This window comes from Meleagris gallopavo, chromosome 13 (assembly GCF_000146605.3).
Source record: "Meleagris gallopavo isolate NT-WF06-2002-E0010 breed Aviagen turkey brand Nicholas breeding stock chromosome 13, Turkey_5.1, whole genome shotgun sequence".
Classification (NCBI taxonomy): Eukaryota; Metazoa; Chordata; class Aves; order Galliformes; family Phasianidae; genus Meleagris; species Meleagris gallopavo.
Genome location: NC_015023.2, coordinates 10,611,474 through 10,636,786, shown reverse-complemented (window position 1 = coordinate 10,636,786; position 25,313 = coordinate 10,611,474). Strand labels below are relative to the sequence as shown.

Genomic DNA, 25,313 nt, shown 5'->3' with positions numbered 1-25,313 from the left:
TGTGGGCCGGAGCTGCTCGCCCCGCAGCGCCGTGCCTTCCTTGGTGGGCCTCAGCGGAGAAGTGCAGCTGCAGAGCTGTGAGGGGCTTGGTGGTGCCTGTAGGGGCCTACGAGTAGGTCGGAGAAAGGCTCTTTATCAGGGAGTGTAGCGACAGGGCGAGGGGTGATGGCTTGAAACTGAAAAAGGGCCGGTTTTGATTAGAAGTAAGGGAGAAATGTTTCCCTGTGAATGCGACGAGGCCCTGGCATAGCTGTCCTGAGCAGCTGGGAATGCCTTGTTCGTGGAGGTGCTGAGAGCTGGGCTGGATGGGGCTGTGGGTGCATTGCCCCTGCCCAAGGGCGCTGGGCTTTAAGGCCCCTTCCAGCTCAAGGCGCTGTGCAGTCCCACGATGCTGCTCTATTTGGTGGTGGTGAGGCAGTCAGGCCTCAGGTGTGCGGGTCAGGCAGCTGCCACCCCACCCACAGGATTGTTCCCGGGTGCATTACTGAGCCATAAGGCTCTGACTTTGCCCTGGGGGTTGGAGGATGCCTGTCTGCCAGCAGGAGCTGTGGCACTGCCCTGCCACTTGTCTGAGGAAGGGATCTCTGTGGTACCAAAGCATTCAGCCAGCTCTTTCTCTCACCTGTCACAAAGGCATGCTGGCATCTCTTTAGAGCCTTCTGAGTGCATGGCTTCCTATTCAGAGCGGGGGCTCATTTCTGTAACACATTCACCTCCCAACTTCTCAGTGATTTCATGTATTTACCCCCATCCTTCGTGCTGGCATGGTGCTGGCTGTGCCCACAAGGCAAAGTCATTACCATGCTGCTGGCTGATCTCTGCTATTGCAGCAGGATTCATACACAGCCACTCCAAGCTCCGTGCTGGGGTCTTCTCATCACTTTTGTTTGCTGTTGGGATTCCTTACACAAGTGCTTCTTGAGGCGTGGAGTTGCTCTGTGACAGTCTTGTTTGCAGATGCTCTCATTCTATTTCTCTGCTAACTTAATATATTTTAAGGTGCAGTGATGCTGGGGGAAAAAGCTGCTTGTGTGAGTTATGATTCAGAAGTAGCTGTAATATTTCATGTATTCCTTGTCACAGTGCTGTAATCTGAGCGAGCAGCCAGCTGTAGGACAGCCCTCCATGAATTCAAATCTCAGTTAAGCCATCTGTGACGTTGCTTTTCATTTCTGCTGCAGACCTGTTGGTGCACGGTAGGTGTCTGACATGGTGGTCCTACCAGGAGGTCTTATGTGAGAAAATAGCTGATGTCTGATTTTAATGTGGGATCTTAACTAAAGCCTTGCTTTCTTTCCAGAGTGAATGTAGAGCATAAACTTCTTCCTGTTGTCCCTCTAGGACAGCTTTTTTTTCCCCACGTAATTCTGATGGAAGATCAGCTGGGGTTCCTGCAGTGCTGAATAGCTGCTTGGAGAGGTGGTGAATGAGTGAAGATACGCTCGGTGATGGTAAGGTGGATGATTACATCTCAAGGCTAACAGCTTTTCTGTAGTCTTCTACAAATGCTGTGGCACTGTAATGATGGGCTTTGAGCCAAAGCAGAAACTTAAAACTGCTCAGCTAATTGCCAGAATGCATGCAGGCAGTTTCTTTACGTCCAGATTGTTTTAATCAGGACCTAAAGTAAAGAGTTGCTGAAGCACAGCTGACTTGGCTCTGCTGGAGTAGAGTGTGGTGAGCGAGAGCTCTGTTTGCTCCAAAGGGGAACAACTGGCTGAAATTCTCCTTACTGCAGCAAAATGCAGCTCCATATGGGAAAACAGAAGCTCTGCTTGGTATCTGAAAACACAAAAGAAGGCAAAACTGAGTTAGGCATTAGAAAACATCAAAGCCCACCTTGGTTTCTTAGGGCTTGGAGGACAAGGGAGTTGTCAGCTAAAAGCTGCCCTTGTTAAATAAGGCCTGGCATTCTGCAGGACATGCAGTGATTAAGTTGATAACGCACAATGCAAGAAATAGCCCGCCTCTGTCTGCGTGTTCCTTGCCTTCTGTACAGCTTCATTGATCCCTGAGAGCAAAGTAATTAGAGGTTTAAAGCACGAGTACAAGTTAAATGTAAAGAAAGCATTAAGATTTGTTGAGTGAACAAGTTGCTGAGGTAGTTTGTGTAGTTTCTAATGAGAAAATAAGCTTCAGGATGGTGAGTGCTTTGTGAAGTTTAGCAGGTGAAACAAAACTAAGGAGGATGCTTAACGCTTTCCTTGATTTTTTTTTTTTTTTATTAAGCTGTTGGAGCTGGACAGGATGAGCTGCAGAGATCCCTTCCAGCCTCAGCCATTCTGTGCTTCAGCATTCAGCTAGGAAGGTTAGGCAAATTATGCTTAATAAAAAGGGGTGCTACAGTGCAAAATCCTCAGCTCTCAGTTTGTGGTAGCATTGCATCATTGAGACGTGAACCACCTGCATGCTTTTCCTGGCTTTGACTGCCATTTATCTGTTTCTCCTCATTCTTTTTGGAAGGTTCAAACGTGGGAGCTGCTGCAGATGTGGTTGCTGCTGGCACTGCCCTGGGAAGATGCCTTGATAGGGAATTAACACCTGTCAGTGATGGGCTGTGGGACAAGCAAAGTGCTTCCCGAGCCCCCCAAAGATGTGCAGCTGGATCTGGTTAAAAAAGTAGAACCTTACACGGGCCACAGTGACATCTACAAGCATTTCATCAAAGATGATGGTGGGACTGTCATCAAAGCTGGCTCTCCCTCACCCCCACGTCACACAAACCCGTTTCCTGGTAACCCCCTGCCTGCCCACCCAGCCCAGCCCGAGCCCCGCAAGAACAAAGTGGCCAAATACCGTGCCAAATTTGACCCCCGAGTGACAGCCAAGTATGACATCAAAGCCCTGATTGGAAGGGGCAGCTTTAGCCGAGTTGTGAGAGTGGAGCACAAAGCCACCAAGCAGCCCTACGCCATCAAGATGATAGAGACCAAATACAGGGAAGGGAGGGAGGTGTGCGAGTCGGAGCTTAGCGTGCTGCGGAGGGTTCGCCACACCAACATCATCCAGCTCATAGAGGTGTTTGAGACCCAGGACCGGGTGTACATGGTGATGGAGCTGGCCACTGGGGGAGAACTGTTTGACAGAATCATTGCCAAAGGTTCCTTCACGGAGAGGGACGCCACGCGCGTGCTGCAGATGGTACTTGACGGCGTGAGGTACCTGCACACGTTGGGTATCACACACAGGGACTTAAAACCAGAAAACCTGCTCTACTACCATCCTGGAACGGATTCCAAAATCATGATTACAGACTTTGGATTGGCCAGTGCTCGAAAGAAAGGAGATGACTGCCTGATGAAAACCACCTGCGGGACGCCGGAGTACATCGCTCCTGAGATCCTGGTCAGGAAGCCCTACACCAACTCTGTGGACATGTGGGCTCTGGGTGTCATCTCCTACATCCTCCTGAGTGGCACGATGCCCTTTGAGGACGACAACCGCACCCGATTGTACAGGCAGATCCTGAAGGGAAAGTACAGTTACTCGGGCGAGGTGAGTGTGGTGGGGTTAGGATGAGGGGGAGCCCAGCAGGAAGCTCTCTGGAGCTGTGTGGTCAGGCTGTCTCATGTAGGGCTGTGTTAACAGTAAGTGATTCTGGCCCTGAAAATCCTTTCTCTTTCCTCTGCCAAACTGCTTCCATTGCAGGACAATGAGCTTCTTGAAAAAGTGTGTCTATGGAAAGATCTCACTTCCTCCAGAACAGAATTGGAGGAGCTGACAGAGCTGTGCTACTTGTAGACAAATAGCTGGGGAGCTACTGAAACTCGTGCCAGGGTGTTTGAAATGTAGGAGGAAATCAAACTAGGGATGTGCAGATACAAATCCAAGTGTAGTCTGAAAAACACCTTTTGCTGAAACATAAGGCTGTGGCAGACGAAGGCCTAAAGACCATTTCTGAAATGAGTCTGTGCTGCCTCCTGAGCTGAGTACCTAACAAAACTGAGGATGGAAGGATGGCTTTCTTAAGTAACTCTGGAAAAAGGACCCATAAGGGATAGTTTTTAGGCAGAAGATGCCTGCTCCCACTCTCACGGAGTCCCATCAGTCCAGAGCTGGTTGAGCACACAACTGGGTGCCAGGCTGCCCCACAGTGAGCAATTTGGATTTCTGGGTGTATTCCTCCCTGAAGACAATCTAAAAACGAGCTTTTATAACTTCTGCCCTTGTTTTGTCAAAGAAAAAAGCGTTTAGTTTCCTGAACTTTGTGAAATGAAGCCCACTGGGAAAGTGGGAATGTGTGAGTGTGGTTATGATTCCAAAATGACAGTAAAATAACTCCTGTGTGTCACGGCGTAGGAAGATCTCTGGTTGTTCTCTTCTTCCCATAGGGTTCCTGATACTGCGTTTGTTTCTTTGGCACCTCTGAGCTCGTGATGTAGTGTGGTCCAGTGTGGCTCCAGGAGATTTCACTGGTGTTAGTAGCTGAATTGGGGCTGTCTCAGTGTATGGATAACTTGGTGTGCTCATATCTAACGTGTGCTCCACCCTCACTGCATGGGCATTCAACTATTCTGAGCATTCCTTGAGGGTAATTTAGTTTATCTTCTGCTTCTTGTGGCACAGCTGAATCATTTGGCTTCTTAGACTGCAATACAAAGTGTTGTCTTGGGTTCGAGCCACTGGATTCTTGTAGGCTGTAGGAACAATGGTGGCACGTGTGCTGCAGAGCAAGCACAAGGCTGTGCGTGCTTTGGATGTGCCAGCATGAGACCCTGAAGCCTTCTACTTGTTATCCCATAGTAAATGACAAACCTGTGAGGCTGTTATGGGTACTGTGTGTTACAGGTACTGTGTCATGAGTGGTTTTGGAAAGCTGTAGAGTTTTTCTGCTTTTGGAGTAAGGTGCCCTTGTGTGTAAGGTATCAACTCTTGGAAAGGGCAGATAACTGCAGGACAAGGGGAAATGGTTTAGAAGTTGAGGGAGGGAAGCTTGAGGTTGGATGTCAGGGGAAGTTCTGTACTATGAGAGTGGTGAGGTGCTGGAACAGCTGCCCAGAGAGGCTGTGGATGCCCCGTCCATCCCTGGAGGTGTTCAAGGCCAGGTTGGATGGGGCCCTGGGCAGCCTGGGCTGCTATGAAATGGGGAGGTTGGTGGCCCTGCATGCGGCAGGGGGTTGGAGCTTCGTGACCCTTGAGGTCCCTTCCAACCCGGGCCGTTCTGTGATTCTGTGTGCATCAGCCAACAGCGTCTTATCATTTGCTCAGATGCTTTCTGTTCTTCCAGAGAGAGTCAAGGAAAATGAATGCATTTATTTACTGGTGTAATCAATCCTATGCCTGACTGGAGCTGTGCGTTGGCAGGAGCTGTGGTAACAGGCTGCTTGGTTTGTGCATAAATTCTAGGTGGAAATAAGGAGAGACAGAGAGGTAGAGGTGTTTTTGCATGTTTCCTGTGCCTTGCCAGCTTTCTTGCTCATAGTCTGGGCTTTTAAATGCTTGCAAATGCCTGATCAGCACAGAAATTCGTGTTTTTATGTGTGTTACACTGGAAGAAGTCTGGAAGATGTCAGAAACAAACCCACTGATATGTCTGTAAGGCTAATGCAGGAGCCATAAGCCCTGATCCATTTGGAACAAGTTTGGGCAGAACACTGTACCGTGTTGCAGAACTGCATGTCTTGGGTAGGTGCAGGAACAGAGATTTCAGAGGTGCAGCTCATTTTCCTTTCTGTGGTGTCAACTTTGAAGACGTGAAATGGGCTCCTTCCAAGGTGAAGGGGCTGCCATGCAGTGGTGTGCATTTCCATTCCAAATCACTCAAGTTTGAGACCTGCAGTACGTGGGGTTTCAAACAGGGCTCTGGGGGTTGTCTAAAGAATTAGTCTAGTCAACTTGAGGCCATCCCTAGGGGAAATTAGCTGAAGAGCAACATGCTTGTTTTAACTCGTGGTAGTTGTAGATACCTGGGTAAATGTGGTGACAAATTTTGTGGCTTTTTTGAATGAAGTTGAGCATTGCAGATCTATTTATCCTCTGTACAGGACTCAGCAGCCATGCAGAGAGGTGATCTGTTTGGCCAGCTTGCTCAGATTTTCCAGTTGTGGTTAATGAAGTTTCTTACCTATGGCTCTCGCAGCTGTAATGCGATGGTGGCCTTGGTGTGGATCAATGATTTGCTAAAGAGAAGCAGCTGGTTCCATGGTGAGGGCACAGGCAGTGAGGGGAGGAGGAGCTGTGTCCTTCTTCCCAAAAGGGGTAGGAGAAATGGCTGTAAGCAGCAGTGGTGCTGAGTTCCTCGTGCTGCAGACAGGGGGTGGGGAACCTCCTGGCTTCTGGGGGCCCCAAAAGTTCCCCTGAGTTCTGTGCATCTGCATGGAAAACAAATCAATGGAGGGAATAACAATAAGAAGCTCAGCTGTGGATAAAGAGGCCTCTGCACCACAAATGTGTAAGGCTTGGGAATTTTGGGTGGTTGTTAATGCTGACTGCTTCCTTCAGTCCCCCTTTATATCTACAGCTGCCTGATTGATGCTGGAGGCACCAGAGTGGACTGGCTCAAGGTTTGCTCCACCCTCTTACATCCTTCACTTCGGGGTTTGTTAATGGTGCTGCTTCTTCCTCCTCTCTTTTTGTCCCTCAGAGCTTTGTCCTGCCCCAAGAGCTGCAGAGCATGGGGCAGCCTGCAGGCAGCTCGGTGTGATCGTGTGCTGTGTCAGATGTGCCCACTGGTGTGCCAGGAGCATTTGTCCATCCTGCCTGACGTCAGAGGAGCAGGTACTGATGTCTGACGTGGTCCTGGCTTATGGCTTGGAGGCAGCACTGTGCCAGCTGAGCTTGAAATCAGAAATCAGTCCCGAGGCTTACCAACTCCCACGGGCTGATTGAGCTCACAGCGTGATACTCCTTTGGTAAGGCTTGGAAATGTAGAAAGTAAGGAGGGTAAGCTTTCCCTATTAATGTTCTTAAACTCTTTAATTACGTGCTGCTCCATACATGGGTGAAAAAGCAGACTTACTGCCAATAAGAAGTGCATTTTGCAGATGATAGAATTACTTTAACTTTCCTTTCTCCTACAGAGCATTTTTTTCCCTAGGAGAAGTGAGTCTGCCTTGACGTTATGCATCTATAAAGGAAAATGCCTGAGTTGTATTCTGCATGTAACTGCCCTTCTGTGTTGGGTGACTCACTCATGGTTGAGGTGTGAGCACAGAGCCCATCTTGTCATCCCACCTCACTGTGGATTGTGCAATGGTTCTGTTGTTTGACAGCTCCCCTTGCCACTTGGCTTTGCTGTTCAGGATTTTGCTCGTTTCATTGCACCCTCGAGGAGCTGGGGCAGCTCTGAGACACCATTTTCTAAAACTACCCCTATCGTTTCCTTCTCTATCTGATACCACCTGGTGGTGTAAATGGAGGTGCCACCACTGTTTGTGCTGGAGGAAGGGCTGGGGGTGCTGGAGGAAGGGCTGGGGGTGCATTCGTGCAGTCATTCAGCCCATCAAATCCCAGCTGTCAACACATCACCACCACATCCCTCAGTGCCACATCTCCATGGATCTCCATGCATGGTGACACGTCCACCTGCGTGGGCAGATGTGCCACTGCCTCTTAGATGAAATTCTTCCTAATACCCAACCTGAAATGACAGTGGGAGAAGGAGAGAGGAGGAACAGGACAGTGGGATCACAAGTGGAAGATGATGCCCATATCACGTGAAGAATTTGAGTTTATCTTGGTGAAGGTCCACCTGACTCTCTCTGCTTTTTGCCCTCAAATCACTTGAATGCGTGTTCTTACAGACGCTATTTCTGTTCATTTGTCCCTAACCTTTTCTTCCTAAGTCTCTAGAACCTTCTCTTCCAGCTGCAGAAATGGGTTTTTAGTGGCTCACATTCTCAAGCCCCCTCATTCTCCAAAGGGAGCAAGACAGTTGTCTACCATTGCGTTGCTTCTGAGACTTCTTGTACTCTGCAGCTAAAAACAACCTGAAGGAAACTCTACATTCCCTAAACTGTCATTACTGCGTCAGCTGGTGGCCTTTACTAGGCACTCCTGATGAATGGGAGCTACGAGTCCACAGCAATATTTCTCCTTCAAAAGGTCTGAATGCAGCCTTCTGATGTCTTCCCTGTCCATCTGCTGCTGATGGCTCATGAGTCATAGTGCCAGCTATGTTTAGCTTCATCACCGTGCTCTGCAGGTGGTAAATTACAGCTTGCTTTTCTTGGTCTCTGGCTGCTGGAGGGCAGTCTTGAAAGAGGTATACTCAAAGGCACACAGGAGGAGAAAGCTCTTCAAGAAAACCACGGTGCTTGCCATCACACTGTGTTAGATTTGGGAAGGTTTATCAGACATTTCACAGAGCTTGGCAGCGTGAGATGGGATTGTGGAGGTTCAAAATACAAAGTACTGCATATTGATGCTGGCCTGAACGATGAAAACACGTTTGGTATTGACTTCAGTAATAGCAAGGCAAGGCTTGCTGCCTGCCAGCGTTCTCTCAGGTGGATCCACCTCTCATCCCTATCAGCACGGCTCTCCTTTCCCCTGCAGTATCAGGAGCCAGCCCCCAGGACTGCTGGTTGTGTTGTACCAGTGGGTGATTTATTCCGGTGTGGAGCAGTGTGCTTAGCAATCTCTTGCTGGATGGGAAGAGCAGCAGCTCACGTCAGCTCAGTGTGGTCGATGAGCAGTAGTTTGCCCTGGGATCTCTGCTGTGTAGAGGATTCTGGTTTGAAAAAACATCAGCTTGGGAGAATGTGGCCTGGAATGAACTGCAGTTGTCCACATCTGTTCATAGTTCACCTGATCTATCATCACCTGTCCTTCCTGCCACTTCCTTCTGTCCTACCCTTGTCTTTTACATCCTTCATGCCTTTTTCCTTGCCTTTAGCTTTCTCCATTCTTTTCCCCCTCCTGCTGTCTTTGAATGGCAGCAACCTGTGCATCACTCACAGCTTTGCAAAGCACGGTATTCACCTTCATGTCCAAATGGCATTTCTGCCCGTTTTTCCAGGCTCTGCCTTTGATCCAAACTTAGGATGAAATGTGTCTTTGGCAATTTGTGCCCTTCACTTTCCACCTGGGCTTCTTTGCACCCTACATTCACCTGGTCTGTGGCTGCTTGTTTGGTAGCAAAGCCCCCCAATGCTGAAAGGGTGTGCTGTGGTCTGCCTGTTGCTCTGTCCCTGGCACGGATAGCTGTTTCCTAGGAAAGTAAGCATTGTAATGAGTGAGTTGGAAGTGCCAGGTTAAATGCAGACATTGAGTAAACTCTCCAGGTATGTCTATGGATAGATTCAGGCTTGAAGAATGCAGCTGATTACCAGGTTACCTTAAAAAGGTGAGTAGATTATGTGGTGTCCCAATAGCTAAGTCACTGTAAGTAAGGCATACGTAAGACACACGTTGTCCCCAAACAGCTTTCTGTGCCTGCAAAAGCAGCAAGAATGGAACAGTGTGTTAGCAAATGGAGTGCCTGTGTTTTTAGCTGCTACCTGACAGATGGCAAGGGAAAAAGATGAAAAGCAATTCCAGAGCAGCTAATGACTTTGGGTGCTCACCTGATGAATCCTCAAACTGAGTATGTCTGTAAACCTGTGGATGCTTCCAAAATATTCTTGTAATTGTCTTCACTGTGGAGGTTGGTCCCTAATGGCACGTGATGGAGTCGGTTCACAGTCTTGTCAACTTTTAATGTTCATTTCCTGTGTTTGTTGAGCTTTCTAAGAGAGCATGGGGATAGAGACAAACATTCTCAGATCTTAGTTGTGGCTTTTTAAAGAGAACCATGGATTGGGTTGAATTGAAAGGGACCTTCAAAGACTATCTGTTCCAACTCCCCTGTGCTGAACAGGGACACCCACAGCTCCATCAGTGCTCAGAGCCCTGTGCAGCCTGACCTTGGGGGCCTGCAGGGATGGGGCACCACCACCTCCCTGGGCAACCCGTGCCAGAGTGCTGAGTTCTGTATGGATGCTGCAGAAAGCACGGCTGCCTGGCCACCAGTCCTGGAATGGCACATGCATTTTTCCACTTCTGATCACTCAGGTGTTTGTAAATAACCCAGTTCTGTGCAATTAAGAAAGAATCCTTTGTACTGCTATGGTAATATGTGGTAGTGCCCTCCTGAGCCATGCCAGACCCATGGAAAACTTTTGTAAGGCACAGTCATGGTCTGTTTTTCTCTGATATTCCTCCTCATAAGGAAGAACTGCTCTTTGTATAAATCTGAGGGTTTGTTGTTGGGTTGGTTTTGGTTTTTTTTGCCTAGAAAAAGGAAGGGGGGGGAGAAAAATCAATTTCCAGAGGAATGTGTTATTGCATTTGATAGAGCTGTGAGACAGCAACGTAGGGCAAAGAGTGGTGGTGAGATGCAGTGGGGTGGCTCTGCTGAAAAGAACACCGTGCTCTGCTTTGAAGAGCTGAGGCACTCAAGCAGGATGAAAGTGAGCCTCTCCCAGCAGGCACAAAGCACTGTGACTGGGCACAGGGTTGTGTTCCTTGGAGCATTCCTGTCTCTTTTTTCTAATGCTCCATGGGTGGGAGTAGAGGTGGGTTTGTGTTGCTGTGTATGTTGTGCAGCTGAAGTGTTTGTTCAGCTCTCCTCAGCTGCACAGCAGGTATTTTAGGCTCTCTGAAATGCTACCAGTTCAGTTAAAACCTGGAAAATCCCTCAGCCCAGCATGTGTTGGTGACTGCGCTCCTGCAAAACCATGGCGTGCTATATTGGAAAATGCTTTATTTGCAGGTGAGGGAACACCTCCTCCTGTAAAAGGGCATTATGCAGGCTTAAAACCAGTGTGTGCATTTAAAAACTGATTCCCTTCCTGCTTTGGCTGCTTATTGAGGTTCTGAAGATTGTTTCCTCTGCAGCTGGTGTGTCACAAGGACCTTATCAGAATCATTCCTGCCATCTTTATATGACATGCTTAAGGGTAAGCAGGGGGAAGAGTGAGCCCCTCGTCCCATAGCATAGCATCTACAGGTTGGTGGGGGTAGAAGGCTTTGGTTTTTAGGTGGAAGACTGCATGTGGGGCCACGGCATGGTGTGTAGCTGAGGATGGAGGAAGGCAGGAGCTGCATGGCAGGAAGAAGGACTTGCAATCATACAGCACTTCTGGGAGTTGGCTTCATTTCTGCATCTCTGGGCCCAATAAAATCCTGTTACTGGCAAAGCAGTGTTTGTGGAGAGTTTGAGATGTAGGGATAAAGGAACATTGGTAGGAGAGAAGACTGTTAAGCTGCCTCTGTGTAGAATATAAACTATCAGCAAAAAGGATTTAAGCTATCAACCGTTTGACTCCTTTCCAGTGCCCTGAAACCGGACCAAGCATTCTCTTTGTCTCTGTTGTCATTGTGCCCTTCTTCCTTTGATTTTATTCCTTTGCTTATTAACCGTGGCTCAGATTTTTCAGGTGAGTGCTGCTAAAGGGCTGCATGGCGTCCTTCTGGCTCCATCTGCCACCAGGCTGGAGTTGTACAGGGGTGCAGTGTGCTCCTAGCCTGGGATAAGGCAAAGGAGGACTGAACCAGCATAGGTAGGAGGGCAGCCATCTGAAATCAAGGTCCTGATTGCAGATATTTTTCAGCTGTAAAAAAATGTTTGAGGGAGCTTACTTTGGTGCTCAGTTAGAGGGCTGGCAGGATGCTTCCTGGTTGTTCTTGGCCACCTCTTCACCTGAAATGCCCAAATCTGATGAGATTGCAGCTGAAGCTTTCAAACCCGGAGTAGCAAGAGAGCTGAGCTTTGGTTGGGAAGGGCTGGCTCACACCAACAGCACTGCGTCTGGAAGCTGGGGCAGATTGTGGTGTTTTGGTGCATGAGCTTCATGGATGGCTCCTCTGCTTCTCGCTTCTTTGCTCTTGTCAGCTCCTGTTTCACCCTCCTGCCGCACAGAGACTGCTAAGACAGAAATCCCAGGCACGTTTTCTGTTTCATTTGTTACTGAAGTAGCTGCTTTTATGGATTTTCCTGAGAACTGAGCTTTTGCTAATGCACCCGATTAGTGTTGCTTGGAGAGATGGGAACCATGCAGGCAAGTCTCGGAGGAGACAGCCTCTGTCAGTGCCATGTTCACCTAGCTGGTGTGCAGACATGTGCTTGGCTGTGTGCCTGTCAGCTGTGAGCTCCCATCAGCATCACATCCACCCAGTGGTTGGAGCCATCAGCCAACAAGGGTGATTTCCTACCCAGTACAAGGTGGAATTCTGCTGAGGAGAAAGTTGTTCCTATCATAGGATCACTCCAGTTGGAAAAGACCACCAAGATCATCTAGCCCAACCATAGACTTGTTTCCTGGGTCATCCCTTTCTATCTAAAGAATGATTTCTAAGGGATTCCTGCGGTCTGATCGCTTTGTATGGAGCTCTGACACACGGGTTTCTTGTTATGGCCAGGATGGCTCAGAGGTTTTCATCCATATCATTACATCAGATGCTGATAGGAAGGTCTTGGAATTATGATTTCTTACCTTTTTCTGCATTTTTCTCTTTTTTTTTCCAATTTGTTTTAAGCTTTACAAGCTTGGGGATTTCTTAATGCCACTCTTAAGCTGCCTTTTTGCTTGGAGGACTGATTTTGACAATCTAAGGCTCCTGGATGAGAACCTGAAGTCACTTGGCGGAATATCTTCCAGACTTGGTAGGAGTTCCCATATCTCCAGTAGTTGGCCAAGGGGCTTGACAAGGATCAATCTGACATTAGGGTTTTTGAAATCTGTTTCATAAAAGCATTTTGTAGTCTCCAGGGGAGGATGGAAGAAATAAATCGCAGTTTGGAAATGCACTGTAACACTTGCTGGGTTTTTAAAGTAAGACGACCAATACTCTGCACTGCACGTTGTGCTTGGTGTATATTGGTTATATGGATAAAGCATGTGAGCAAGTGCAATGGGGTGATGAATTGAGCATGTCTGGAGGTAAGGGAGGTAGGGTGGGGAGCATGGAGTCATCTCCTTGTCTTTCTCTGGGTATACATGCTCTTCCCTGGCTAATCCCAGAAGTCCTGTGGTGCTTTGGGCTTTATCAGCTACCCTGAATGAGGAAGGAGTTCATTATATTGCAGGTGCCATTGTATTGGAGGAGCTACACAGCGTGTTTGGGTTCCTGATGGCCTTAAAGGATTTGAGCAGCTCAGTAGCAGACACACATTTTTAGAAATAGGGGTAAGTTAATGTGCAGAAATAGGTGAGGATGGAAGATTGGAGGGGTTGGCTTCTCAGGAGGGGATGTGCAAATACATTATAAGCTGCTGTGTGAGACAGTGGTGTTACACTGGTGGGGAATAAAACAAATGCACTGGGATGGATGAACAGAAAGGGGCATAATCCCTTTGCAACTGTCAAGCTGAAGCTCTGACACTTCTGGGCATTGTACATCCCCAAAAGCCCAACACAATGTACAAAAAACTACTACTAAGATCAGCAATACTCACCTCAAAAACAAAAAAAACAGAGTAAAACAAAAGCCTTCGAGGCAAGTGGAGGGAGTTGACAGGAGATCCACAAACACAGTTGAGTGTCACAAAAAAAGTCATTGGAAAATTGAAAAGTACTTGGCTGCTTAGTGTAAAGATGCAAATACACCAAGGGTGCTTCAGAGAAGAGAAGGAATCATCTATTTTCCAGGCTATACGAAAAAAGAGCCTTAAACTGCTTCTAGAAAGATTTATGCTGGACATCTTAACACTTCAGTAGCATCTCCTGCTCATAAGAGAATATACATATGCACAAGAAAAGCCCTGAAGCATTACAAGGGGGATTGCTGAAGCTGTCTTGTAGAACAAGTTAGTCTTGTTTCTGTCATCTGTCAGGAGTGATGCATCAGCTGTGGGTCCTTTGGGAATGGTTGGAGGGAGTGGATGGTCCATGGGCATCCACTGCAGCATTGTTTTTGTGCAACTTTCACTTTCCCATAACTAATTACTGAAGTTTTAAGGTGATTTTCAGCCTGATCCCATGAAGCTTGCAGCAATGTGTGAGGTGTGCCTGTGGAAGAGCGCTGGTACAGGGAGGAGAAGCACGTATGGGTGCACAAAGAATCACACAAATCTCATAATCATAGCATATCCCAAATTGGAAGGGATCTATAAGGATATTGGAGCCCAGCTCCTGGCTGTACACAGGAACATGAGAGACATCTGGAGGTGTGTGATGCTATTCAGCCTGAGGTGGGTTGGCTGTGACTGCCTTCTTTTGAGTCTTATAAAGCTTCAGGGCAGGAGATCCCCACTTCCCTGCTCACCTTTCCAGGGCTGCACCACCTTCCATTTTTCCCTGCTCTTTCCCCATAGGGGCTTTCCAAGGTACAGCTTCTTCCTGTGCCACTTGTTACAAGGATAACGGCCACGCAGCTCATCCAAATGATGCAACTGCTTGCAAGTAGCTGTAATCTGCTGCTAGAGCATCCCTTTATATATCCTTTGTATGCTGGGCATCCCTTTAACCTCCCACAGCCTGCAATCCACATCAACCAGAGTGAGTGATTAGTTTGTGGTACTCATTATCACCCAAACCAATGGCTGTCAGCCCACTTTTAGCATGCCAGGTATTTCCCTAGGCCACATAACCATGTTGCAGTTGGAGGAGCCATCCCTGGTTGTAGACAAAAACTGTGTGCGTTGGTTTTGTAGCTGCAGCAATTGTGCTGTGTGATTGTAGCTTGCAGGGAGAGGAAGCAGCTGGCTGCTTCCATCTGGAAAGCTGGGTTACAGAAGTTCACAGCACCAGATGGCCACGCATACTTATAATGCTCTGGATTATTAAAGAGTCGTCGTTTTTTCCTCTTTCATCCTCCCTTTATTCCTCTTCCCCATATCAACAAATTAATGCAGAATACTTGGGAACCTTGTGTGTGTGCAGACGTTAGTGCAGAGATATGATGTGCTTGCATCTTTTAATGAGAAACTTGTTCTAACCCTCTGGAACTGCTTGGTTTTGAGCACATCCTTGCAACTGTTTGTAGGCTGGGCATTGCCTTGAGCTGGGCAGTCTTTTCAGTGCTGGAGCCTCAATGCTGACCATGGCACGGTTGCCCCCCCTACCAGCTCAGCCTGCCCAGAGCCCCATCTATGGCCTTAAGCACCTCCAGGGATGGGGCACCCACAGCTCTCTGGGCAGCTGTGCCAGGGCCTCACCACCTTCATTGTGAAGAATTCCTTCCCAGTATCTAAACTCTATTGACACTCTTAGTTTAAAGCCATCATTCCTTGTCCTGTCACTATCAGACTCTGTGAGAAGTTGCTCTGCATCTCTTTTATAAGTCCCCTTCACGTACAGGAAGGCTGCAGTGAGGTCTCCCTGGAGCATTCTCTTCTCCAGGCTGACCATGCCCAAATCCCTCAGCCTTTTTTCATAGGAGAGGTGCTCCAGCCCTCTGAGTATCCTTGTGGCCTTCCCTGGACCTGCTCCAAGAGCTCCATGTCTCTCTTTTCCTGGTTACCTCCTAAATGACACAAAACAGCTCCAAAACATGAGCTCTTCAAAACCCACCAGGTAATACTGCCGTCCATGTCTGGATGGTGACACCTGAACTGGTTTCTTGCCTGTGCCTGTTCTGCTGATATTCACGCATGATTCAGCTGCCTGAACTTCATTTGTATGGAAGTCATCATCCAAAGAATACCTGGGCACCTTGGGCTGCAGTGCAGAGCAGGGTGAGAACCAGCACCTGTATGAGTAGTGCTGATAGAGGTCAGCATCCCATTCCAAGTGCAGTGCTGGGAGCTCTGCTCATCATGCTCTGCATTCACACTTGCTTTGTTTGGAAGAGGAAGAGGGGGGTTGACTGCTCGACCCCTGAGCTTTGCACATTTGTTCTCTGTGTTCCAGTGCAGGACTGTGCTTCAATAGCTTTTGTGCCAGGGAGAATAACAAACAGCAGCATAGATGGGATCCAATCATGGAGGCCCAGCTCTGCGTGCATTCACCCAGCCTAAGTGACACTCCTGCTTTTCCTCCTCCTCATATACAGCCTCAGAGCCCGAGTTGAATAAAATCGAGCACACTTGAGAGCTCTTTAAGGCATTGTATATGAGGCTGCTTTTCCCCTGGGTTGGTTATTGAGCAGCATGGAAGCTGCGGATCAGAGCTGCACCCTATGTTTTATGCAGCTTAGGAGCTTTAAAAGATGCTTTTGTCATAAATGTCACTGCATCTTGAAAGCAGCAGCTGTCATCCCTGAGGGGCAAGAGTTGCAAATCTCCACAGCAGGAGTTTTTCCCCTCTCTCATCAGAGCTGTAAGCAAGGCTGCTGGTGGCTTCGTGTGTGTTTGAAGTGCTGCTCGTTGTGCCACCTCCCTGCTCGGGCTGATGTCGATGCCTCTGTAGCCCACCTGTGAGTCACTGTAAGGAAAAGTGGCAGAAAACCCCAACAAAACAGCGGTGGAAGCTCCCAGATCTGGCTCACTTTGTTTGCACAAACATCCATGCTGGCACAGAGGAGGGTGCAGCATCAAAACAGGAATGAGCCGTGGAAATGCTTGGTGGTGAAGCACACTGCCAGCTGCTTGGTTGGTCAACAGCCTCTACCTCTTCTACAGAATTAATTGTTCTGTTTGGCTGAGTGGGCTTTTTCTCCCTTCTCTGTTGTCCTGCTGAGGTTCTCTCTTAGCACAGTGGTCTCATTTTGCCCTTGCAGACACCCAAGATGAGGCTGGGGGGGCTCTGAGCACTGATGGAGCTGTGGGTGTCCCTTTTCATTGCAGGAAGTGGGACCAGATGGCCTTGCAGGTCCCTTCCAACCCAAACATTTCTCTTATTCTATCTGTTGGGGCAGCCCCGTTCCTGATAAAATCTTCTGCATCTTGTAAAACTTTAAATAGCCATCTGTTTTCTTTAGGTGGAGCTGCAGGGCTCCTCTGTCTCCCTGGTGCTTTGAGGCTCCTCCAGCTCTTGATCAAACTCTTCCTATGAATCAGTGAGGCTGGCGGCAGCATTTCTGGCTGAACTAGAGCAACCTTTTGAAGCTGTGATAACGTGCTTTGTGCTTCAGCTTTTTGTAGGAACCAGCTGGCAAAGGAGATCCGAGGCTCTCGCAGTTCTGTGTCCCTCGCCTTCCGTGAAACGTTATCTGGAGAGCTCACATCATTTTTGCTGACAACAACACACAACTCATTTTGGAATCAGGAAAATGAATGTGCATCTCTTCCTCCAGCATATGCTTCCAAGTCTAAAAGCAAAGCTTGGAAGAGAGACAGCTTATTTTGTGCTTGCACAGGACTGAGCAGAAGGTTCCTTTCCTGCTTTGTGTCTCTAGGGAAAATGTCAAGGAGCTCTTGTGTGTGTGTGCTGAGTGGTGTGCTGACAGAGCTGAGCAAAGATCTCAGCCTGCCAAAGAGGGATAGGCATCAGCTCAGCTGGTCAGGCAGGTTACCTGGAACTCCAGTTCTTTGATATAGTGTCCATACATGTGTTTGCAGCCCATCTTTCTCCTTTCAGTATCTAAAGGGGTTGTAAGAAAGAAGGGGGCAGAGACTCTTCAGCAAGGTCTGCTGTGATGGGATGAGGGGAAATGGCTTCAAACCAGGGGAGGTTTAGATTGGTTATAAAGTTTTTTACAACAAGGGTAGTGAAGCACTGACACAAGTTGTCCAGAGGGGTGGTGGGTGCCCTGTCCCTGCAGATCTGTAGGTGTCCTCACTGACTGTAGAGGAGTCGGGGAGATGGCCTTCAAGGGTCCCTTCCAGCTCAAACGATGCTATGATTCCTCCCCATCTTCCTGAGAGGCTTCTTTCCTCTTGGTCTTGGTTGTCAAAAAGGAAAATCCAGTGCAGAAGATAGAAGTGAGCAATGGGTGGCTGCACAACTTGCCTCAGAGACAGAGAGTTACTTCTTAGCAGTTGCTTTTCTGCTTCAGATACGCTCACATGAGAAAACCAGCAGTCTTTCCCACCTTCAGAGGAATCTCCACATGCCTGCAGGCCTGCACTAGTTAGTAGGCAGGGTGTGGGATTCTCGTTTAATTTAAGGCTCCTTTACAGCTTATGGAGGCATCTGATCTCTTCTGATCCCAGAAGCCCTGCAGTCTGGGTCCTGCCTGGTGAACAGAAGGGAGAGCACCGTAGAGCAGCACGAGGTTTCTGGAAAGTGGGTACGTTTCCCCAGGGAATGGGCTTGAGAACTGCACGGTTCATTCCATTCAGAGCTTCGGTAGAATGCAGCCTTCCCTATTTTTAAACAGAAAGCTTTGGTGAAATAAAAGCAAGGACGTGTATGGTGCAGCAAATGAAACCTCTGCTTGCATAAACAGATCGATAAACTGATTTGTGTTTGCTGACCAAAAGAAAAAGCTAATTGCAAGTACTCCGTATTCAACATCTGCAGCGAAAGTAGAGTAATTGGAATAATGAGAAATCCAATTTGCTTTTGCTTGGAGCTTGTTCTTCCTTAGGCTTCATTTAGCTGGACTGGTGTGTGCATAGGCTGGTTATTGCAGGCTGATACGTTCTTTATGGAGTTCTTCAAATTCTAACTCACCAAGTTTGCCGTCTGGCCTTGGGCACTTGCAGGGCTGGGGCACCCACAGCCATAACAACACTTTCCTACGTCCTTTTCCTGAAAATGTAGCTCTGAGAAAAGTGTTCTTGTGTGTCAGTCCTCAGGTATTTATTGATTTTAATTCATCTTTTGTGTCTCTTTGGATCAAAGTAGAAAAGAAAGGATGGAGATCCTGGAATGACTGCATCTCTGCGATACAGGTGATATTCAGAAGGATAAGAGATTGTAGGCAGACATAAAGAAGTTCCCCAGGAAAAACAACAAGGTTGGAGTCATGCAAATCCTGTTTTTTTCCATTGGAGTGGGACAGGAGCTGTTTCAAGCTATCCAGGTCATCTCACTTGCTGCTAGCCATAGTGCAGATGGTAATGAAGACTGAGAAAGATGATTCCCTTTGCTATTTATTGAACAGAAGAAGCACCAGATGCAGAAGTATGGTAGGAAGTCTACGGGCTTGGTGTGTGATTGTTATCTGTGTCAGAGTCAGATGGAGCTCTCTGGTTCTCTTGTTGCAAGTAGCATAAGGACCGTGTGCTTCAAAACGTACATGGCTCTGTAAAATGGACTGGTGTGTTCAGCTGCAACCTTCAGCGTGCTTTTTTCCCCCACATTTGAGTAGGCTTTTTGCTGTTTTAGATATCCTCTTTATCACTGAACACCTGAATGAGTTTCTGATCAAAGATTGTCCATATTCTTTTATGCAAGAACTGGCTTGTTTTACTCAGCTGATGAAATGTATTTTGGTAATAAATGGCAAGAAAGAAGTTATTCAGCGGTAGGCAATGACAAACTAATGATAGTTGTAAACAGCAGACAGCCTGAACTTCAAGCCATTTTTATTAACTTAGTTCTTGAAACATTGGCAGGAATGTGATTTCTCTGTGGCTCCAAAATGCAGAAGTGCTGTCTGATCCTCCAGAACACGAGGGCTATAATGATCAGAAGGATTTTCACTTTCTATTCTGACTGTGCTCAGATGCTGAGTTTTGTTCATGCACCAGTATTTCCTTTCTGTCCCATATTTTGTTCCATTTTCTCTCTTTTCTTGTAATAGTTAGCAGCAGTGCTTGTGTATCCCTTTGGAACACATGAGCTAAGGTAAGTAAGCAGGGTGTTTCAGTCGTCTCTTGCAAAATACAGTATATAAAGTGCTGTATGAATGTGGATCATGGACTTTCTGTACCCTGACATCTGAGCAGCACATCCTGAGTGTCGACCCGACGGACAGGGCAGCATTGGCTGTAGGCAGGCAGAGCAGAGCAGCTCTGAGAGCATCCTGCCCTTTCAGTGTCAAGTTCTCCCGTGGATTAGCTCTCTTGCAAGTGGCTTTCAGCTTCTTGAAAAGGGAAGATTGCTTGTGGTGAATGGCAAACCTCAGAAAAATCACGACATGCCTCTTCTTTGGACCTTTTGTAAGAAGAGAAGGGCATTGTATCTGACTTTCCCATTGGTAGGTGCTGAGTTTTAAAAGATAGAATCCTGTCATAGAATAGCCACGTTCTTTTCTTCCACACCAAAAGAAGAATGAAAGACGTGCAGCAGCAGCCTGCTTTTTTAATACACGTGCTGTTCTCACTTGGTTACACGTGTGAGGTGGTGTATGACCTCAGCTCCTGTGCCAGAATCTTTACTTCATTGCCTTAAGCTGTTCAGCTGTTGTTAAAGCCACTTAGAAGGGATCTCCATGCACTGTGTTGTTGGTGTTTGTAAGGTTTTGTGGCTGTACTTTGTGTATTAAGGGGTTGTAGGAGTAATCAGTTATTTTCTGGCCTGGCTTTGTTTCTTTAAAACCAGAACTCCTTCCTGTTCTGTTGTGATGTGTTCACAAAAATTCCTTATCTAACATCACCTGCTGCATTTCGAATGTTTTGTGGACTTCCTCCCATTGAGGCTGTTTTAGTGTTGACCAGTGAGGCCAAGAACTGTTGCAGAAAGATCTCCCTGCCCTTGGTTTTGGAATGAATGCAGAGGTCAGCACTTGCTTGTGAGATTCATGGCTGTGAAGACAAAGGGACAAAAGAACCAGCATCCTGGCAGTGTGTCACAGTCCATCCTGTGAGCAGGATGGCTCACGTTCTAACAGAAAGGACTTCATCAGGACAAAGCAGGTGGGAACCCAAATTAGAGTCACAGAGTGGTTTAGGTTAGAAGGGACTGGTTCCAACATGAGAGGGATCCTCTTTCCAAAGAAGGGCTGGAATGAAAGGGCAAATCTCGAGATGAAATCTCCCAGTAAAGACATAACAGCTTTCTCTTGGAATCTTTATTAAGGGAGGTACATACAAGATATTTTATTTATAGAAAATCCAGTGAAACCCTTAGAGCATCCACATTGACTTCCCTGGGCTCCTCAGATCCCGGTAAACTGGGGACCATGCAGAGCCTTTGGAGAGGGTTTGGCAAGTTCCATCAACAGGAGAGGAAAGAATCAATGAGCAGATGCCTGGGACGTGCTTAGAAAAGGAAAGAGACCGAAGAAAGAGATGTGTGTGTGTGTCTTCAGTTCTCCTGTTTTCATGTGTTTCATGTGATTCATTTGGAGGGTGGCACTGCATTGAAACCAACCTCCATCAACTGATCTACCCCAGCTGCCTCCTGTGTAATCTCATTACAACACTGAAACAGTGAGCTCCTCACTCTCTGCTCTGCCTAGCCCAGAGTTTGGTGCTTTGAAGAGGGGAAGATGACTTCCCACCAGCAAAGGCTGGGATGTGGCATTAGGGGTGACCCCATCCTCATGGTCCCAATGTGAAGCTGTGGGGATGAGTCTGTGGCAGTGGTTTTCATGAGCACCTTTAGGAGCACAGTGGATCTGCCCAGGGCTGTGGGAGTGCAGGTGACTTGGAGGAAGAACTGATGTAGGAAAATGGAGGAATAAAAGGAACAAGAAGGGCTGGTTGCTTATAATTGGGTGACAGATCATTGTGTTGGTGAATGTGTGTGCCAATCCCAGTGTGTAGCTGTGTGTTTGTGTCTGCCAGCTGGGAAAACACATGTGGATTGTGATGAAACACTGCTAAATTCCCTCTTTCCCCTTGCAGGCTCTTCAAGTAACTCTTGAAGTGCCTTTTTCTTCTACTGTTGGAAGATTTAAGGATGAAAGAGCAAGAGGAAGGGGCATTCTGCCCTTGCCACACCTTTTTAGGGACAGGAGGAATGGATGAATGTTATCAGCAGGGTCGTTCTAATTCCCTCTTTTGTCTTTCAGCCCTGGCCCAGTGTATCCAACCTGGCCAAGGATTTCATCGACCGCCTGCTCACGGTGGACCCCAGCGACAGGATGACAGCCCTCCAGGCCCTGAAGCACCCCTGGGTGGTCAGCATGGCAGCCTCCTCCTCCATGAAGAACCTGCACCGTTCCATCTCCCAAAACCTTCTCAAGAGAGCCTCCTCCCGCTGCCAGAGCACCAAGTCAGCGCAGTCCACACGTTCCAGCCGCTCCACCAAATCCAACAAGTCACGGAGGGTTCGGGAACGGGAGCTGCGAGAGCTCAACCTGCGCTACCAGCAGCAATACACTGGCTGAGCACCAGGCTGGGACCTGCCCGAAGTCCTTCCAGACACCATCTCTGCAGTGTAGGTGTGCAGCACCCTTTGCTGCAGGTTCCTCCCTCCCTTCTTTCAGGTGTTTCCTCCCCCCTGCCCTGCCGTGCGGAGGAAAAGGAACCTTGTGGTGGCACTTGTGGGCCAGCTGTGCCCGTGCAGAGAACGGAGCAGCTCTTTTTGGCTCAGAGCCTCGAGTAACACACAAATTAAGGAGCTGCAAACGAGGAGAATAGCTCTTTCTGTTGCCCAGGAGCCTGGTTGTCCATAGTTATTTATTAATTCCACTCGCATATGGAAACAAAATCACTTTGTATGTGTGCACGTAGCACATACGCACGTGTGGGTGTGTGTATGTATTTAACACATTTATACATACACGCATTCTGAACTGGTTTAGTCACACTCTGTGGTGCCTTTGCAGTGAAGCTGGTGTGAGTCACATGCAGTTAGAACCAAGATAGCACTGACTCACAGCATGCTGCCCATCAGCTCCTCCTCCCGGTGCAGTGTCATGGAGATGCCAGACAGCAGTTGTGAATGCGACGGCCGTGAAGCTGTGAGGATCCCCAAAGGGCTGCCTGCCATCAGTGTGCTGACATCAAGGGTTTGCTCACATGATGCAGATTGGCAACCAGACCGAAACGCTGCCACCTCGGAGCTGGAGTCCCATCCTTTTCATCCCGACTGCAGGGATGCTCCTCAGAGAGGGGCAGCGAGAGAGGAATCATCCTGCAGGAACTTTGTGCTCCAAGGAGATGAAGGCAGTTTTTAGGGGTTCCCCTGTTTGTAGTAGGAGCAGTGCCTAACATGCAGGATTTGGTTTTGTTAACGTGACGTGGCTTACTGTTACCAACTGTGTTTCCAATGCTTTGGTCGCTCTGGGGTGTTTCCTTTCCCCTGCTATTGCCATCAGTTCCCTGGGGCAGGGAAGTGGTGGTGGGAGCTGGTGGGGTGACCACAAGGGGCTCCATAGGGGTAGAAGAGGAGCTTGGCTAGCAGAAGCCCAGTCCTGAAATGACAGCAGTGAGAGATGAGCAGAAACCACAGAGCTGTTAATACAGCTTAAATCCACCGGCAAAAAGTGGGCTGTCAGTTCTATTGAGCTGAAAAAATGAAATTTCTAGGGATGTGCTTTCCACCCCAGTGCTAGGAACCTAACTACTTCATGTAACCTTTGTTCCCAAGCTCAAGGTGAGGAATACGACAGAGGATACTTAAGGATGATGGTCTCAGACACTTGCAGGGGTGAATTCCAAACCCTTTCTATGGGTTTGCACGTTACATCCCTTGCAGGCTGCTCTGTCCTGAGTGCCCATCCTTCCATCAGCATTAACTGCTCTTGCAGAATTACTAGCTGTTTTTACTTTAGCTCTGTGGGCTACGGGGGGAAAAAAATGGTTCCTTCAGCTTCTTTTCCTTTTTATTGTAATCTTTCCTGGTTCATTACCAGGAATGATCAACTAGACACAGTTTCTGAGAAAACAGGCAGCTTGCCACTTTCTGCTTCATTAGCAGCTCAGTGCTCCTTATATTCCTGCAAACAGCTCTTCAAAAGCAGCAAGTACTTCAAGGCAGGTATTAACTGGAAAAGTGCTCTTCTCTTTACATGAGGAGCTGGTCAGATGCTTTCTCAGAGGGCTTCTGGTTATGAGCCATTACTTGAAGGAGTCTTCTGCATGTTTGGAGCATCACAGCCAGGCACTGTGATCTTTATGTCCACTTTGGTGCTTTTATAGCCCTCCTCAGATTATCTTGCATGCTTACCCTTAAAGCAGGTCTTTTACCCATGCAAGGAAGTCAAACTGATGGACTGAGCCAAGACCCCTAGAATCTGAGAGCCTTTCCTTTAAGCACTGGGCCACTGACATGCCCAGATTTGTTTGTACCTACCTTGTCCCTGTGTGCTTCACGTGGATGCAGTAGGAGTGCAGGAGGTTGAGCTCTGGTCTGACCGAGCTTGCGTCTCCTTCACACAGCAGAGCAACAATCTTCTAATCTGTGGCTTAAAACAATTCCTTGGTGCTTTCAGCCTTGCAGCTGTGGCACGTTTTCAGCTAGGGGACAGGCAACGTGCCACCAGTTCAGGTGCCTTCACTTCAGCTTGTCCTTTGAGGAGCTTTCACTGTGAATGATCTTGCTTATCTTCATCTGCATTCTGCAGGGGCATCTCAGCTCTCCATTAATCTGATATCTCAGGACTTTCCCCTTTTCTGAAGTGCCTTTGCTTGAGGATGTTAGAAGTTAAAATCTATGATGCTTTATTGTTTTATTTCATGTTTTTTCCCATTTCCTTCTTTGGCTCTTAATTTGGGTGACAGATTCATTGCTGTGTCCTTGGGGTGCAAACCTCAGTGGAGGAGAGCTGTTGTTGCCTGTACTCGGTTAATAGGGTGAAAATGAAACTGGAAGGACACCTAGTGGCAAACTGCACCGTGTCCTCATCCAGATGGAGTTGTAGGGGTGAAGGAAGCGTTGTACATTTGTCTTTTGGAACTTAGCACTACTGTGTAAAGCAATCCTATCGTTCTGCCCTGGAAGTTTCCCTGCTCTGCTGGGGAGATGGATACAGCCTCAGAGAGCCGCCAGCTGATTCCTTTGTATTGTGAAGGAAAATGAATGTGAAAAGGTCTTCCAGACTAAATTTAATAGTCTGCAGACTGTTCAGCTTTGCATCCAGATTTCTGTGTGTGTGATGCATTTTCCTACGTATTTTGCTAAAAAGCAATTGCTTGTCCAGCTGTGATTCACTTCTTACTCTTTCAGGCCTTTACAAACATCAGCCCAGAGATAGCAGATCCCCTCGCTCCTTCAGTCCGGGAACAGCCTGTGCTGCTTAGCACTGAGATTGCAGCAGCACCCAGTTGCTCCTGCCTGTTTGAAGGGCTCTGCCTTGCTGGCATGAAACTGGTGGCACGGAGTCTGCATTACCTGTTTGTTTAGGGAATCAGAGAGCCTCAAACTCAGCTCCTTTGGAATGTGGATATTTTCACAGAATCACAGAAGCATTACGGTTGGAAAAGACCTCTCAGATCCCCAAGTCCAACCCCACGGTGCCCACATCCCTCAGTGCCACATCCCCATGGCTCTGGGACACCCACAGGGACAGTGACTGCCCCACCTCCCTGTGCAGCTGTGCCTCACCACTCCTTCCGAGCAGAATTTGTTCCTAATATCCAACCTGATATTTAGTCCTTCCTTTAGTTCAGATATTTTCTGCTCTGGTGATTTAAATTTTCTCATGCTCTGCTCTGTTTTTCAATCCTGTTTTCTAGCAGAGCCATAGCGCTAGCCTAGGGAGCACGAGTTGTGGTCAGCTGTGCTATGGGG

At 47.9% G+C, this 25,313-nt stretch overlaps 1 protein-coding gene across 2 annotated transcripts; it reads left to right on the top strand.

Annotated features, from left to right (window-relative positions):
• The first annotated feature begins 1,070 nt into the window (after window positions 1-1,070).
• PSKH1 (protein serine kinase H1) lies at window positions 1,071-25,063 on the top strand. 2 transcript variants are annotated; one of them, XM_010717863.3, is made up of 4 exons: window positions 1,071-1,196; window positions 1,342-1,451; window positions 2,464-3,495; window positions 21,649-25,063. In XM_010717863.3, exons 3-4 carry the CDS (start codon window positions 2,551-2,553, stop codon window positions 21,964-21,966), a joined length of 1,263 nt encoding a protein of 420 aa, XP_010716165.1. In that variant the 5' UTR covers window positions 1,071-1,196; window positions 1,342-1,451; window positions 2,464-2,550; the 3' UTR covers window positions 21,967-25,063. The 2 variants fall into 2 exon arrangements, with proteins under 2 accessions (XP_010716165.1, XP_003209757.2); XM_003209709.4 differs by having other exon boundaries at window positions 1,301-1,451.
• The last annotated feature ends 250 nt before the right edge of the window (window positions 25,064-25,313 follow it).

Coding starts and splice junctions, on each gene's coding strand:
- PSKH1 (XM_010717863.3), top strand. CDS start 2,551: ATGGGCTGTGGGACAAGCAAAGTGCTTCCCGAGCCCCCCAAAGATGTG. Junction 3,496..21,648: donor AGTACAGTTACTCGGGCGAG/GTGAGTGTGGTG, acceptor TTTGTCTTTCAG/CCCTGGCCCAGTGTATCCAA.